We start from the raw sequence: 16,145 nt of genomic DNA on the forward strand, positions 1-16,145 counted from the left end.
ACGCGATTACAGACATGAAAGTTGCAATTCTTCAACAAAAAAACTTCAAATCCAGACTCCAGCAAGAAACTGTTGAATTGGAATTCATTTGCAAATTGGATACAATTAACTTAGGCTTGAATAGAGACTGGGAGTGGGTAAGTCATTATGCAAGGTAACCTATTTCCCCTTGTTTTTTCCTACCCCCCCCCCCCCCCCCCCCCCGCCCCAGACGTTCTTGTTAAACCCTGGATTTGTGCTGGAAATGGCCCACCTTGATTATCATACACATTGTAAGGAGAGTGGTCACTTTAGATAAGCTATTACCAGCAGGAGAGTGGGTTTGTGTGTGTGTGTTTGGGGGGGGGGGGTGAGAAAACCTGGATTTATGCTGGAAATGGCCCAACTTGATTATCATACATATTGTAAGGAGAGTGATCACTTTAGATAAGCTATTGCCAGCAGGAGAGTGGGGTGAGGGGAGGTATTTTTTCATGCTTTGTGTGTATAAAAGATCTTCTGCACTTTTCACAGTATGCATCCGATGAAGTGAGCTGTAGCTCACGAAAGCTTATGCTCAAATAAATTGGTTAGTCTCTAAGGTGCCACAAGTACTCCTTTTCTTTTTAATTGAAAGTGTTTATGTTAAAACTTGCTGGCTGAACTATTTACAAATAATAATTTTGATCAGCTCTAGGTGCAGTGAAGAAGCAGCTGTTCTCTGGATGACATGCTTTTCTTGTTCCTGTCCTATCTGTGTGTCAGGCTCGTTTGCATAAGTTGCCCCCTACAAGAAACACTGTGGTCCAGCAGACAGGGCGTTGGCCCCTGGGAGACCTGCTTTCAATTCCTGGCTCTCCTACTGACCTGCTGTGTAACCTAGACACCCTCTGTTTCCTCTCTCACCCTTTGTCTGTTTAGAGTGTAAACTCTTTGGCGCAGGGCTAGTATCTTACACAACAGGGCTCTGTTCTCCACTGTGACCTGTACTGGTACTGTAGTACCAGTGCTAACGTAACACCTCCCCTCCAAGCAGAGCAGCACAGTATTTTAAACCAAAGCAAAAATTAAACTCCAAACTCACAGCAGAACAGAGTGGAAGCAACATCTGTAGACAAGGGAAGCACCACCAGCAGCCATGCTATCCTTGGGAAGTATTTCACAGGGTGGCCAGAATTCTGTCACATAAGGCACAGTGAGTTCAGTATCTCCTGTTTGTATCAGTGCTCTCCTGGCCCACGTGCTTCACTACTGCCGTCCAAGGCAGCCTCGTTCCGAATTTATTCAGTAACCAGTAGTGGCCTACTTCAGTTACAAGATGCAACTGTATGAGAGTGAATCTCAACCCCGTGTGCTAGATGTGGGTGTGTTGTGGTCTGCACCAGGCCTGGCCAACAAAGGATCTGGGTGGATCCTCATTTTGAAGCCTTCCCAGCTCATTGAACGATTGTAACACACACAGTATTGATCATAAAAAATGAAGCTGTTTAGGTCGCTAGCTTTTCCTTTCCCTCTGTGGAGAGCCAGTCGTTGGCCTTGAATCAGGCCTAACTTCTCTTTTTTTTTTTTTTTTAACTGAAATCTTAGGTCATGCTTACTTGAGAGGTCTGTTCTCAAACGTGTGGAACTTTGATTGTTCTCCTGCCTAAGGAACAGGAGTCAAAGATCAGGCCCCTGCTTGGGAAGAGCCAAATCCCAGATCCTGTGCGCAGCCTGAGACATTGGGAGTCTGTCTGCAGGGGAGTATCATGGGGGTGCAGAGAGTGGCGTGGGGAGTGAAGTTGACTGATCTGTGAAAAAGGAAATTGCTAGCCATGCACCTCTCCTGCTCACCTCTCAAAGTCTCCCCCCCCACCCACACACACCAGTTAGGGGGAGGGAAATGCCTACAGAGGTGTGTTCCCCAGCCTCTGCGTGGGTTCCCTGTACTGCCTTCCCCCCACCTGCCTGTGCAAGAGAACTGTACTGATTCCACTGCCTTCTGTTCCTGCCAAGGTAGAGGTACGGAGTGTGTGGGGCAGGGGGCAGGATTTGCCTCTGAAGACTTGACCTGTGCTGAATCTGTCTTGACACTACAGAGGCCTCAAACGCTAAGCATACATTGGATGAGGGGAAGGTGGACACGTGATGGGATCTGGGATCCGGAAAGGTCTTGCTATGTAACTGTGCTAACTGAACTTCGGTGCCCGGTTTGGCATGGAAACAGAACGCTTTCCTGCCAGGAAATGACTCTTTCCCCCAGGGAGTTCAGTTAGTTGATAAAAGGTTGCCTCAGCACCCTCTGTAGCTGGAGAGACTCTGTGTGTGTGTGTGTGTGTGTGTGTGTGTGTGTGTGTGTGTGTAATAAGCCTCTGAAGTTTAGCAAGGGACTTCGCTCTTGCTGTCGATTGTTGAGTGCACTCTGCATTTTGTCACCCCTGGGTTCTTCCTGTTTCTCTTGCTTATGAGCAGAGCGTTGGCACGTTGCCAGCATTGTGTACTCTGTGAATCTTTGTCAGGCAGGAAGCGGATTAGTATTTGTCATGGCACTGTTGTTCTCCCGATGGTAGCTACACACACACTCGGCCTTGTCCGTCAACAGTCCTGAAATTCCCCAGTGATTTTGGATGTGTGCACTTCTGTGGTCTGAAATGCAAACACCAGGATGGCTCTCAGCCTCTCTTAGGGTATCTGTGTAGAGATAGAACATCTCTCCTAACAGCATAGATGCCTTTTATCAATGGTTTTGAAATCAGTGACACAAAGCCAAGGTCTTGGGCACTTGGCATCATTAAAGATATCCTGTCACTTTGCATAAGAGTAGGGGATTCAGCCCTGACAAATTACATTTCGCTTACCTAAATTTACTGCTCCCATGTCTCTCAATTGAATACAGTGTTCTCCTTCACCCCTTGTTCAGTGTGCCATTTAAACAGCTGCTGTGTCCTGTCTCAGAAGTGTCTGCATATTGGTAAAGCAATCCTTTATATCCCGTATTTACCTCATCTGGGGTGTACAGGTTAACTGATGGCTGTTCACTGCTTTGAGACCCTTGGTTGGAGGAGCAAAGTATTACTGCAATGGTTTGTTTTTCATCTTAAGTTTTAGGCTGTTGCATGGCTTGCCAAATTCATTCCTTCTCAGAGTCCCAAGCCTGACATCAATCTGACTCTGCCCTTCTGAACTGTTGGCGTATCTAGACAGCAGCCTTGCTTTGATGATGATTTTTAAACGTGTTTTTTTGTACCTGATTCAGGCCTAGCATGTCAGGACTGCACCTGGTCAAGAGAGGCCGAGAGCAGAAGAAGCTGGATCTCCAGAGGGATTTCACTGTGGCCTCACCTGCTGAGTTCATGACTCGTTTTGGGGGGAACCGCATTATTGAAAAGGTACCTTGGCCTTAGCCCAGCCAAGCGCATGCTCTCGGGGACGTCTGGCTTCCTAGCTCTCTTTGCAGTTGGGATGCTGGTTTCCTGAACAGTTCTTATATTCTGTAGGGTCTTGGCATGGAGGTTCCTAGGATATTAACATAGGTCAGTTATGTCAAAGCACCATTAAACATCAAAATGGACCCTACAAATACAAAACTCTTTGGAACTTCTTAGAGGTGTCTCCTATATGCAGTTTTTTGCTTCTTTCCTCCCTTGGTACATGTGTGCGAACCCGCTTCTCCCTTGTCCCTGCTGATTGCCTGAAAGTTCCTTCCTTTTTTCTTTTCATTGTAAACCTCAACTCTTGATTTCCAATGTTGCGTCCAACACCTTTCTAGAGGGTGCTACCTGTTGAAGCCAGTCAGTGCTGTGCTCTCAGTCCTCAGAGAAAGGGCTTCTGCAGAGCTTTGTGAGGTATTTTATTCCTTCCCATATCCAGGGCTGGGCAGTGCCTTGTGTTATGCTTGAATCAGCCAAGTTGTTCTTGTCAAAATTATTTCCCACCATCCCAAAAGTAAAGCTTTTTGGCTAAGACTCGACATCATGAAGACTGGCAGTCAAGTCACAGCTTCGAGAAACCGTGTTTGTTAGAAACATTGATCTTGTCTCAACTTCAGCAATCGCAGGCAGCCTGCTCCTGAACTGGTTTAGTTTGATGGGAACAGACATTGCAATTAATTGTCAGTGAGTGGCTGAGAGTCCCTCTGCATTTCAGGGTGTTTATGAATTGTATTGCAGACATTGGGCCAGATTCTGATCTCCATTGTGCCTGGAATAAATCCAGAATAACTACTTTGACTTCAGTGGAGTAACCAAGAGCAGAATTTGTCCTCATATTTCAGCTTTTTCTCATTTGTGTAGAAACGGTAACTAGCCTAATGCTTCCTTCATCTGGAGACTTCCTGCAAAAGTTCAGCTCTTGGAAAGGAGCTATTGTGAACTTTCTGGGCTGTTATAATGTGTCTGTCCCTGTATTCTGCTATTCTACTCTCTCTACAACCATGAAACTCCCATGTCAATAACACTACTGTGTGTGTAATGACCAACATACATGTTACTACGTAACTCCCTTTTAGTGATCTAAAGTCTGCAATTTTGGTGTCTTGGCAGAATTTTGAATAAGGTACCAGCCTTTTTACCATTCCCATAGCTGTGCATTAGGGCCAGATGCTGCAAGGTGCTGGGTGCCCTCGTCTCGGTTTTCAGGGAAAATGAAGGGTCTCTCTGCCTTTTGCAGGTTTGAGTCCAGTCAGATCCAAACACCTCCCTCTGACCCTTGTGTTCCTTTCTGCCTTCTTGCTTCCAGGTTCTGATTGCAAATAATGGCATTGCTGCTGTGAAGTGCATGCGCTCCATCCGCAGGTGGGCCTACGAAATGTTCAGAAATGAGCGAGCAATTCGATTTGTCGTCATGGTTACACCTGAAGATCTTAAAGCGAATGCAGGTAAGTCCTAGGTCCATAAAATCTAACCAATACCTGACATTTGCGTTCCCTCTTTCCTTGCGGTACCTACTGCAGACATCTCCTGATAGGCACCCGTGCTGCTGCCTCTTTGTTCTCGCCTCGGCATCACCTGGGAAGTTGTGTAGTGACTGGTTTTAGTCAGAGGCCATTCTGCACAAACGCCTGCAGTCATGAGCCAGGGCATCTCCCAGTGTTTTCAGAGTTTCTCCTTTGCATGGACGATAGGATCAGACCAACTGATAGATTTAGCCTCTTCCCCCCCTTGGGTTCTAGAACCGTAGTTACTTTGCAATATACAGTGATGTGTGCAGCTTGTCATGGCTGCAGTTCCCTGGGGCAGCAGCCATAATAGGAGCTGAAGTTGTCAACTCTGATGCAGTCAGTTTGCTATGCGTGTTACCCCCTGACCAGCCCACTGCTCTGTACACTACCATGAATGGGCTCTCTCTTCCAGAGTACATCAAAATGGCTGATCACTATGTTCCCGTCCCTGGGGGAGCCAACAACAACAACTATGCCAACGTAGAGCTGATCGTGGATATTTCCAAGAGGATTCCAGTGCAGGTACAAGCAGCGCACAGGGGGTTGGCCTTCATGGACTAGGGATGGTCACACAAAAGTTATGAACCTGAAGCTCAGGAATCCTCCTGGGCATATTTGATGGTCTGGAAATGGGTCCTGGCATTAGGCAGGTAATTCTGGGGGGACAACCGGAGATCTTAGGGCCTGCCAGTGCCTGTACAAATGAATGGAAAAATTCCCGTTGGCTTCAGTGGGCAACAAGAGAGAATGGAATGCGTCTGCAGAGCTGAGGCTCTGGCTCCTGACGGGGGGGTAATTATTCGCAGTGCCCAGCACTGTGGCAGCAAAGGGGGTCTCCTGGCTAAGTTACAAACAGAAATGGCTCTGGAACCATCCCTGCTCTTTCTGTTACACAAATGACCTTCAAAGCCCGGAGCAGACCTGTACCTTGGTCTGTGCCCTCAGAGCTGCCACTTTGGCGCTGTGGCATGAGGGGGAAGGTGCCACCAGGCTAGGTGGCCCCTCTGTTTAGCGTACCATGGCTCCATCCTTTGAGGAACTGAGAACAAGAACACCCACCGATTGTTACCACCATGACAGGACAGAGTGGGAGGGGTTGAATCCTCAGGTAAATGGCTCCCTGACCACTTAGGCCTTTAAAGACTGTGACTAATACTCTTACTCTCAAAGGGGAACAGGTGGATTGTAGAGAGAGGCCAAAGCTGTGGTTAGGACTTTGAAGTTTGATGGTGTTGGGATCCATGCTGTTGATCTGCGCCTGTCTCTATTAGAGGGCAGCACAGGCTGCTGTGAGGCAAAGATGGGAGGATACTTGTGCGGACAGCTATCCTCACACACTCACTGCTTCTCTTTCATCGCAGGCTGTGTGGGCTGGCTGGGGCCATGCTTCTGAAAACCCTAAGCTTCCGGAGCTGCTGCAGAAACATGGGGTGGCTTTCCTAGGTAGGGTTCTTGCTTTTTCCCCTCAATGCAGCCCTCTGCTTAAACCAGCAAAACCCACCACTGTCCCAGGGCGTCTCATACACTAAGTTAGCAAATGTGTTGGTGTCCTTGGCTTCTGGTGGGCACCACTATTTCAGAGTGTGGTGTCTGTGTGTATTGGCCCTACACACTAATCTACTAATGTAGGGACTCTCAAGCCAGGGTTCTTGGAGACTTTCCAGTTACATTCCTCATAATGTGTGCTTTTACTCAGTTATGTTTGATGTGGGTGGAGGGTGGGTGGGATACGGAGTTCTTTGTCTCCCTTTGAAAAGGGACCCACTACTGCTGTGAGTTTGAGGCGCTGACCTCCTCATGTTTTTGTTTTCTGCTTGCTTTAAGGTCCTCCCAGTGAAGCCATGTGGGCTTTGGGAGATAAAGTGGCTTCCACCATTGTAGCCCAGACTGTCCAGATCCCCACGTTGCCGTGGAGCGGAAGTGGTAAGAATGCCTTCTGCATGAGACATGCTTTGTCTGAACTTGGCTTGTGTCAGATTTATTTGGGCGTTTTCTGTCAAACTTAGAAGGGAAAAAGTGGGGATCCTCCTAGCCAACGGGCCAGATCTTGGGTGGGATGTCACTCCTCCTCTGCCCAGGCACATTTAAGTGCTTACTTTTCTGCCTGCCAGGAACAGCCAATCCATCATTAAATTGTTGACTCCAGTTGCTGTATAAAGCAGGAGTTTTGTGAATCCTTAGTGCTTTCCTTTTTTCTCTTCCTAATCGCCAATTCTCCTGCTCTGTCTTGATGCATCTCTTCTTCCTTGGGCTTCTATTGTTGCTTTTACCCTCATAAGTAGTTTTTCATCCAGTTTTTTTTTTTCCAAACTCTCCCATTCATAATCTCCTCCTCGTCTGCCTTAGCCATTCTCACTTTATCGTATTTATCTTCACTGTTTTCTCCCTTCCCTCCTCGCCTCTCGGTCCCCTCTGTTTCTGTTTGTTCTGTGTCTGTGCTTCGGCTCTCTAGGGATGGGTACCTAAGCCTGGTTCCTGATCACTCTCCCAGTACAGGGAAGTGGGTGGCAGAGAGAATTTACAGGTGTTGCTGTCCATGTCTCAGCTCAGCCACAGCCCTGTGGCTTTTGATGGCTCAGAGTTTATCGGACTTGAGATACTAATCTGGGGTCTCTGCCATGGTGAGATGCCTGGCTGCCTCGCTGCTGGAGGGCTGCCAGACCCCAATATGTGTGGGGTTTTAAAAAAAGAGCCAGAATGATTTAAAAAAACAACCCAAAACCTTGGTAAACAACCCAAAACAACCTTGGTAATAGCAATGCTGAGATCTCTGCAGGTTTGTTCTCTGGCTCAGAGCTGCTCTCCTGTGTAACAGGGCTTTGGGGAATACAATTGGTCCCTGCTAAATCTGGCCTGGCTGCTCTCCAGACAAACTGTGCACCCCTGGTTGCTTTCCCATATGATTCACAGTGGAAATATGGCTGTAGTAGTTCCTATGGCTGGGCTGGTGGTGAGGAAGCTTCAGTAACTTGTCAAATCCAGCCATTTGCTGTGGGTCTCCAAGGCAAGAGAATGAGTTAGCGAGGTCCCTCTATAAGCATGTGCCCCTCTGCTGCATTAAGGCCTTCTGAGGTCAATGTTTCATTCTGTAGGTCTCATGGCAAAATGGACGGAGGAGGATTGTGAGCAGCGGAGAACAATCAGCGTCTCCCTGGAGACTTATGCACGAGGCTGTGTAAAGGACGTGGATGAAGGCCTGGAGGTAAAGATCCGGGCCCAACAGCGGCTCAGCTCATTTTATTTGAAATTGTAAACAGGGAATGATCATCACCCAGTGGGTGTGTTTCCAATGGCGTCCCGCAGTGATCAGTCCTTGCCCTTGCCCTATTTAACATTTTTATCAATGACCTGGAAGAAAACAAATTCATCCGTGCTAAAGTTGGCAGATGATACAGAAGTTGGGGGAGTGCTAAATAATGAAGAGGGCAGGTTGCTGATTCAGAGTGATCCAAATTGCTTGGTAAACTGGGAGCAAGCAAACAATGTGCATTTTAATATGGCTACATGTATACATCTAGAAACGAAGAATGTAGGCTGTACCTAGAGGATGGGGGACTCTCTCCTGGGAAGAAGTGACTCTGAAAAAGATTGAGGGGGTGGGCGTGGATAATCAGCTGAACATGAGTTTTCAGTGTGACACTGGCCGAAAGAGCTAATGTGATCCTGGGGTGCAGTAAAGGGGAATCTTGAGCAGGAGTAGAGAGGGTTATTTTACCTCTGTAATTGTTTCCGGTGTGACTGCTGCTGGAATACCATGTCCGGTTCTGGTGTCCTCACTTAAAAAGGATGTTTATATGTTGGAGAGGATTCAGAGAAGAGCCACAAGAATCATTAAAGGATTAGTGATAGACTTAGTCTATTTAGCTTAATAAAGAGAGGATTAAGGGGTGACTTGATCACAGTATATAAGTCACTACATGTCAAACATACATTTAATAATTAGCTCTTCAGTCTAGCAGAGAAAGATATAACATGATCCAATGGCTGGAAGTTGAAGCTAGACAAATTCAGACTGGAAATAAGGTGTAAAGCTTTAATGATAAGAGTAATTAACCATTGAAACAATTTACCAAGGATCATGGTGGATTCTATGTCACTGAGAATTTTTAAAACCAGACTCAATGTTTTTCTAAAAGCTCTGCTCTAGAAATTATTGGGGGAAGTTCTGTGGTCTGTGTTGTACAGGGATCAGACTAGATGATCACAGTGGTCCCTTTTGCCCTGGGAATCTGATTCTATTCCTTAATTGGATTCCTAATAGTAATAGAAAGGGACCTGACCAGGGCTATTAGCTCCCAGCACGTGTCACAGAAACAAAAATAAATTTCAGCAGTGACTGTCACATGCCTAACAGCCAGAAGAGCCGACCCCTCTACCTGGTACAATGCTCCCCTCCCCATTGAAGATCCAAACTCTCACCACACCTCACCTCCTGCTGCAGGCTGTGCAAAATAGAGGTACCCTGAAATCCAGCAGACGGGGACTGGTTTGGATCAGAGCTAATGGGAGCTGTTTGAGGGCTGAGGCCCTCCAAGCAGCTGATCTGCCACCAGCTCCCTCTCTGTTAAATTGAGAGGAATTCAATGAGTGCATCTGTGTCCGTTGTATTCACTCTGGACAAATTGAACCCCAGGGCCAGGGGACCCGACTCTGTGGGCTTCGATGAGTGCCGCACCCACTTACTCCAGGGTTGCATTTGGCCCAGAAACATCTAAACCTTTCCCTTCAACTTTCTGGCCCTTTCCCTCCTCCAGGCAGCCGAGAGGATTGGCTATCCTGTGATGATAAAGGCTTCAGAAGGCGGCGGTGGCAAAGGAATCCGGAAAGCAGAGACCACAGAGGAATTCACTGGCTGCTTCAGACAAGTGAGAGACTCTGAGGAGAGTTCGTACCCCCAAATCCCACCTTTTTAATTTGCTCCCTCACAGAAGTAAGAGGCACCAAGGAGGACGCCTCCCTCCACCCCCATCCGAACATATACCTGCCTTTTTAACTCTCCCCACCCCTCCCCGAAGCTCTGAGGAGGGCCTTATCCTCCCCACAAATCCTGCCTTTTTAATTTTTTCCCTTTAAAAGTATATGTAATAGAAGAGCACTCATTCCCCACTATTTCCCTGACTGATTTTATAGGCATATTTTGGGGGTCAGAGTTATAGTCCGTTCAAACACTAATATTATGTTTTAAAAAGATGTGTAAAACTCAGTACATAACGGAGTTGGGAACATGAATGATATTTGTATTGGTGCCTAGGCCTGGTGCCAGCCCTCTGTCCAGCAGTGAATTTCCCCCACGGAGGATGGGTTTACACATGTCATCAGTATCAGGGAATACACAAGCCTGCATCCACCATGTGAATGCATTTCTCACGCTCTTCTCCTCGCCTCCCAGGTACAGAGCGAGGCCCCAGGGTCCCCCATCTTTGTGATGAAATTAGCCCAGAACGCCCGGCACCTGGAGGTGCAGGTCCTTGCCGATCAGTATGGGAGCGCGGTTTCGTTGTTTGGCCGAGACTGCTCCCTACAGCGCAGGCATCAGAAAATAATTGAAGAGGCACCGGTGACGGTAGCGGCTCCCTCCATGTTTGACTTTATGGAGCAGGTAGATATTCTGGGTCTTTTCTGTGGGCTGGGCTGAGGTGGCTCTGACAGAGAGAGGGGATGTTAAAGAAGAGGAACGTTTTAGCTATTAGTCGTCTTATATGTATTTTGGTAATGCCTAGGAACCCTGAGCAAGGCCCCATTGTGCTAGGAGACCATGCCAGGCTCAGAAAGCTTACACTCCAAGTATAAATGGAAAACCACCAGGATGAACTGTTCAGATGCTTGTGTACAGCCCTCGCGTTTCAGCCAAATGTTTAAAATCACAAACCCAAGAGGTTGCCTGATGAGCAGAGCTGGAACTAGGCATTTTAGCACCCGGGGCGAGCAAACATATTTGGGTCCCCTCCCTTTTTTCATCATTTCCCCTCCCAGAGGTGATGTTTGGGCAGGGAGACGGGACACAGGGTTACAGTCCCCCCCTAACCCCCCGATTTTTTTTGGTTGTGCCCCCAACCCAGACAGGCTAGGTGGCCCGTTGTGGTGAGTCATGGGCTGGAGGTGATGCTTTCTCCACGAGCCCTGCTGCGCAGGGCTTTAAGTGTCACCTGATTCCACCCCACTTTTCCACCCCCACAGCTTTGCACCCTGGGTGGCTGCCCCGCTTGCCCTGCCTTGGTTACGGCCCTACTCATGAGTGTCCAGCAAGTTAATTCTTGTATCCCTTCCACAATCTCCTCGAACTGGGGGTTCTCAGCCTGGGAGCCATGACCACCTCCCCTTTCTAGAGGGATAAATGTTCTGTTGTAGCCTGGGGCTAGGGTATGGAAACACTGTCCCAGTGGATCAGCTGTGACCTAAGGGTCTAGCCTTTAGTCACGTGAGTATTCCTTACTTCACAAGCCTCTGGTACCTCTTGTGCGACTAATGTGATCTCACCTTTCTGCAGTACACTTGTTGTTTTAGTATTTGCATTATAGTAGCCACTAAGGGCCCCAATCAAGGACCAGGTCTCCATTGTGCTGGGCGCTGTACACACACATAGAAAAACAAACAACCCCCGTGCTTACCAACATCTCAGTTGAATGAGTGACTCTTAAGGTGGGGAGGTTTGTTTAATTTAACTAGCATTTTTGATGGATGATTTTGATTATCTGCTTGAAATTTTTTCTAGCTGCCACTATCCACCTCTGGTTGCTGTAGAGTTTGGTAGCTCTACATTACCTCTCCCATATTAAGCACGTAATTAAGGAGCAGGCTGAACGTCAAAGTCTTGGTTCTTGCAAACCTGACACAGCTTAACTAACCAGGTGTAGTGGCTTTTATTCCTCCGTTCCCAAGTGACGCTCTGTCCCATCTCCTAATGACTTCTGTTGCTTCCATGTTTCTGTGCTGCATTGTGTGGCTCACAGTCAGTTACCAGCTGCACACTAAAGGGATCACGGTTGTAAATTGCTTTCCAGTGTTAGTGTAAAAATTCGTTCTCCCTCTTGGTCTGATGCTTTTTTTTTTCCTGTTTATTTGTATTGCTTCGACATGTGTCTTTCCCCAATTTGATGTAGTGCCCTGGAAATATTACATGAGGGACATGTCAGAAACATGCCTGTAATAAACTCTGAACACCAGGCAAAGCGCTTTACAGTTGTGGACTAGCAGGAGCTAGTGTCACAAAAGCCAGATGTGTTTGTGTTGTGTTTTCAGTGCGCAGTACGCCTTGCAAAGATGGTGGGCTATGTGAGTGCAGGGACAGTCGAATACCTCTATAGTGAAGATGGCGGCTTCCACTTTCTGGAGTTAAATCCCCGCTTGCAAGTGGAACATCCTTGCACAGAAATGATTGCTGATGTGAACTTACCTGCGGCTCAGCTACAGGTATTTGAAATTTGTCAACATACTATTTTTTCCCACTGTTGCTTTCCTTAAAGCGGTTGCAATACATGAATGACTCTGAGGCACTTGTTGGTTTGAGCCACATGTTGTGTGTGAGTTTGGAGCTTGTGAAAGGTACTAGATTGGCAGACTGGGAGAAGGAATTTCTCTCTCCATCAAGAGGTAGAACATGGGCAGCAGCAGACCAAGCCCCTGCGCGATGTCTTACTCCCAACCCAGAGGAGCCATCTCTAGAGTGAGAGGGACATTTGGTCTCCATGCGCCATCAGTCCTGAGCACCTCAAAAATATGCCCACAAAGTGACCAGTTGGGATGACTGCTCTTAAGGTCACTTCACACAGGGCTCTGAACAGCCATCAGATGGCTGCTTCATTCAGTTCCTCCAGAAGGGGTTGGATTTGAACTGGAGATCTAGAGGGTGAAAGGCTCCTTGTCCCTTTCCCGTTTACGTGAGCCAGCCAGTCTGACTGACTGGCTATAATTGTCATGCTGAAGCCTCATTTCAAAGCTAATTTAGAAGAATCCAAGCCACGTCTCCTTTGTCTCCTTTTTCTGATGGGCACTTGTGCAGATTGCAATGGGTGTCCCCTTGCACAGAATAAAAGACATCCGAGTGCTGTATGGAGAGTCGCCATGGGCTGATACACCCATCTGCTTTGAGAGCCCTGCAAATATCCCAGTGCCCAGAGGCCATGTCATTGCTGCTAGAGTCACCAGTGAAAACCCTGATGAGGTGAGTAAATGGAACCCTGTTTAGAAAGCTCCAGCTTTGGTCTGGATCAAATTGAAATGTGGGTGAGGGCAGGGCGCGACCTTGTTTGTAGCAAGATCTGAACTCTGAGAGGCCCTCCACTGATCAAATGTCAGAATATTGGACATATTCTCAGATGAGATTGGTGGGGTTAATGGAATCCACAGGCGGACTTATATCATAGCTGTTGTTTGCAATGGGATTCCTCTTTCCTGACTTGCACCTGTTCGGTTTCAAATGTAAACTTCTTTCTTACTACTTTGTGTTTTTTTACGTTGACTCTAGGGGTTCAAGCCAAGCTCAGGGACAGTGCAGGAGCTGAATTTCCGTAGCAGCAAGAACGTTTGGGGTTATTTCAGTGTGGCAGCTGCTGGCGGTTTGCACGAATTTGCTGATTCGCAGTTTGGGCACTGCTTCTCCTGGGGAGAGAACCGCGAGGAGGCCATCTCGTCAGTATTTCCTCCCAGTAGGATTAGCAATAAGCATTCTTCAGGGGACTCAAGTGTCACTGAATGTTGATGGGTTTAGATATGAAAAATATTTGGTTTTAACCCTAAGAGGCAATGAGCCGCTTCGGCTCTTCTGAGCAGTTTAGCTGTGGACTTGTGACAAAGAGACCTGCAGGGCAATTAGGGAGACTGTTCAAACTAAACTGAAATATTCAGAATTGTGGTGATTTAGCCCTGCTTCAGCAAAGCACTTAATGCTTAGCTCTGTGTATTGCTCTTACTGGTGCTGGTCATGTGCTTTGCTGCTTTGTGGCCTCACAGAGCTACTCTGTTATCTTTCAAAGTAAACTGTTTCCCAGTAGGCCAAAAAAAAATTTTTTTTAAGAGCTGAACATGCAGAAAGGGCAGACTTTTAATAACAGACTCGGAGACAGCTTTTGACTGCAGGCTGTCTCTCTCCGGGGTTATAGAAACACTTTATCTAGCTAGGTTTTTGTAAGGTTGCCTATCACCATATGCAGCTCCTCAACCACTAAATTCTGTGTAGCTTGCTGTCTATACCTTGGCTGCTGTGGAAGAGCCTTCTTGCATGTCAGTTGAAATCCAATTAAAATGTGGCATATGTGTTTGTATGTTTTGTAAAGAGAAGTTTAGCGTCTGCTCTTGCACTAGTGTATTGGATAAATCAGATTCTGGGTCTTTAGTACTTTGTATGGTAGAAAATGAAGTGGGCAAAGACATTTGCTAAGGGGGGGAAAGAAATAGTTATCCTGTGTGCCCCAATAGATCGGTATGCTTAGCACTGAATATTTATCATGCATCTTAAACTCAGTATTAACAGAGGAACTTTTCTTTAAAAGGAATATGGTTGTGGCACTGAAAGAGCTGTCTATCCGTGGGGATTTCAGAACAACAGTCGAGTACCTGATTAAGCTGCTGGAGACTGAGAGTTTTCAGAACAACGAGATAGATACTGGCTGGCTGGACCACCTGATTGCTGAGAAAGTGCAGGTGGGAGAAGCTGAGCTCTGATTTTCTTCCCTCTGGCTAATCGTCTTCATTCTCACATGGACCTGCTGTCCACAATGTGCTGGAAGTGTCATTCTTTCCCCCGCTAGGCCGAGAAGCCAGACACCATGCTGGGCGTGGTTTGCGGTGCTCTGAATGTAGCAGATGCCCTGTTTAGGACTTGTATGACTGACTTCCTGCATTCGCTTGAAAGGTAAAGTGCCAAGTGACTAACGGGGATAAGCACAATGAAGTGTGGCTGTTAAACCGTTCTTATGACCAAATACTGGTCCCACTGAAACGAATGGGAGTTTTGTAATGGTCTTCAGCGAGAGCAGGGGAATATGGAGCATGTAACATAAAGTGCTGTGTTTGAGAGGTAGTGGACAGGGTGCTGGGCTGCGGCTCAGGAGATGTGGTTCTGTCCCCAGCTCTGTCACTGGCCTGCTGAGTGACCATAGGCAAATCACTTCCCCTGTCTGTGCCTCAGTTTCTCCTCACACCTTTTTGTCTTTTTAGACTAAAAGCTCTTTGAGATAGGGACTCTTTCAGTCTGCCTCTTACTATGTGTTTGTATAGCACCTAGTGGATTAGGGTCCCAGTCTTGGTAGAGGACTGTACATACTATTGTAATAAGAAAATGCTTGTTATTGAGCCGCACATGCATGTGTTAGAGAGTGAGTGAGAGATCCAAGGTTTTTCGGCACATAAGCTGACCTTTGTCACACACATTCAGGCTAATGGTGCATGATTTTGTCTAATGCAAGTTCCCACCTTAGCAGAGTAAGGCATGACCAGCCACTAAGGGAGTTAAAACAAGGTACAGAATGTTGACTAGTGGTTACATTGCTGATTTCCAGAGTGGGATATGAAGACAGTGTTCCTATATTCTTTATCTAAGGCAGCTAAGTGGAGGAAAGGAAACTTCACTGTTCGACCTCTAGAGCTTTAATGGGGCCAGCAAAGGAGATGAGATATTAAAATAGAAAACCCAAGGTTTTTGCTTTTTGCTTCTGTGACGTAGGAAGTCAGGTTAGATTAACATAATGGTCCCTTCTGGTCTTTAACGTCTATGAATAAAGGTTTTTTTGTTTTGTTTTTAAGTTGCTGGGTTTTTTTACCTTCGGAATGTCAAGGTCACTCTTCACCAGTTTTCCTGTGGGACTTCTTGTGGTTTTTCAGAGATGTGTATTGTGAACTTTTACACCTTAGTTGAAGGGTGGGAGTGTGGAATCTTTATTTAAGACATTCTGTCTCCCAATGGTTCATTAGCCACTGGAGCTAAGTAGATGATGACAAAAACCAAAGTTTTAATCAGGCTGGCTAAAAGCCCCTTCCCCTCTCAATTGCTGAACTTTCACTCACTTCACTCTTGTGATGGTGTCATGTTAGTAGCTCTGCCATCATCATAGAATCTTGTAGGGGAGACAAGCTTAATTGCTCATGTGAAACAGCACAACTCCTCCCTCACCACTTTAAAATGTTTTATAAACTTTCACACTGCCTTTATACATCAGAAAGGGGATGCAAAACCGAACTCTTTCTCTCCCCTGCAAGTCCCCTTTAAAAGCTCTCTTCTGCAGTCCACTGCGATCTAAACCTGCTCTTTGGA

At 46.8% G+C, this 16,145-nt stretch overlaps 1 protein-coding gene across 6 annotated transcripts in view; it reads left to right on the forward strand.

The window, feature by feature from the left end:
• Window positions 1-16,145, forward strand: part of ACACB (acetyl-CoA carboxylase beta) — an 85,904-nt gene that overhangs the window by 29,708 nt on the left and 40,051 nt on the right. For all 6 annotated transcript variants that reach the window (XR_006286081.1, XR_006286082.1, XM_043529914.1 and 3 more), the window contains 13 exons: window positions 3,215-3,347; window positions 4,696-4,834; window positions 5,310-5,419; window positions 6,259-6,340; window positions 6,722-6,820; window positions 7,990-8,099; window positions 9,652-9,762; window positions 10,287-10,496; window positions 12,137-12,307; window positions 12,897-13,058; window positions 13,362-13,525; window positions 14,386-14,536; window positions 14,644-14,747. Coding sequence is in view for 4 of the 6 variants with exons in the window: in XM_043529914.1 (XP_043385849.1) it covers window positions 3,215-3,347; window positions 4,696-4,834; window positions 5,310-5,419; window positions 6,259-6,340; window positions 6,722-6,820; window positions 7,990-8,099; window positions 9,652-9,762; window positions 10,287-10,496; window positions 12,137-12,307; window positions 12,897-13,058; window positions 13,362-13,525; window positions 14,386-14,536; window positions 14,644-14,747 (1,746 nt within the window). In the remaining 2 variants the exon portion in view is untranslated. The remainder of the gene's footprint in view (window positions 1-3,214; window positions 3,348-4,695; window positions 4,835-5,309; window positions 5,420-6,258; window positions 6,341-6,721; window positions 6,821-7,989; window positions 8,100-9,651; window positions 9,763-10,286; window positions 10,497-12,136; window positions 12,308-12,896; window positions 13,059-13,361; window positions 13,526-14,385; window positions 14,537-14,643; window positions 14,748-16,145) is intronic.

Source organism: Chelonia mydas, chromosome 15, assembly GCF_015237465.2.
Source record: "Chelonia mydas isolate rCheMyd1 chromosome 15, rCheMyd1.pri.v2, whole genome shotgun sequence".
NCBI classification, from domain to species: Eukaryota; Metazoa; Chordata; order Testudines; family Cheloniidae; genus Chelonia; species Chelonia mydas.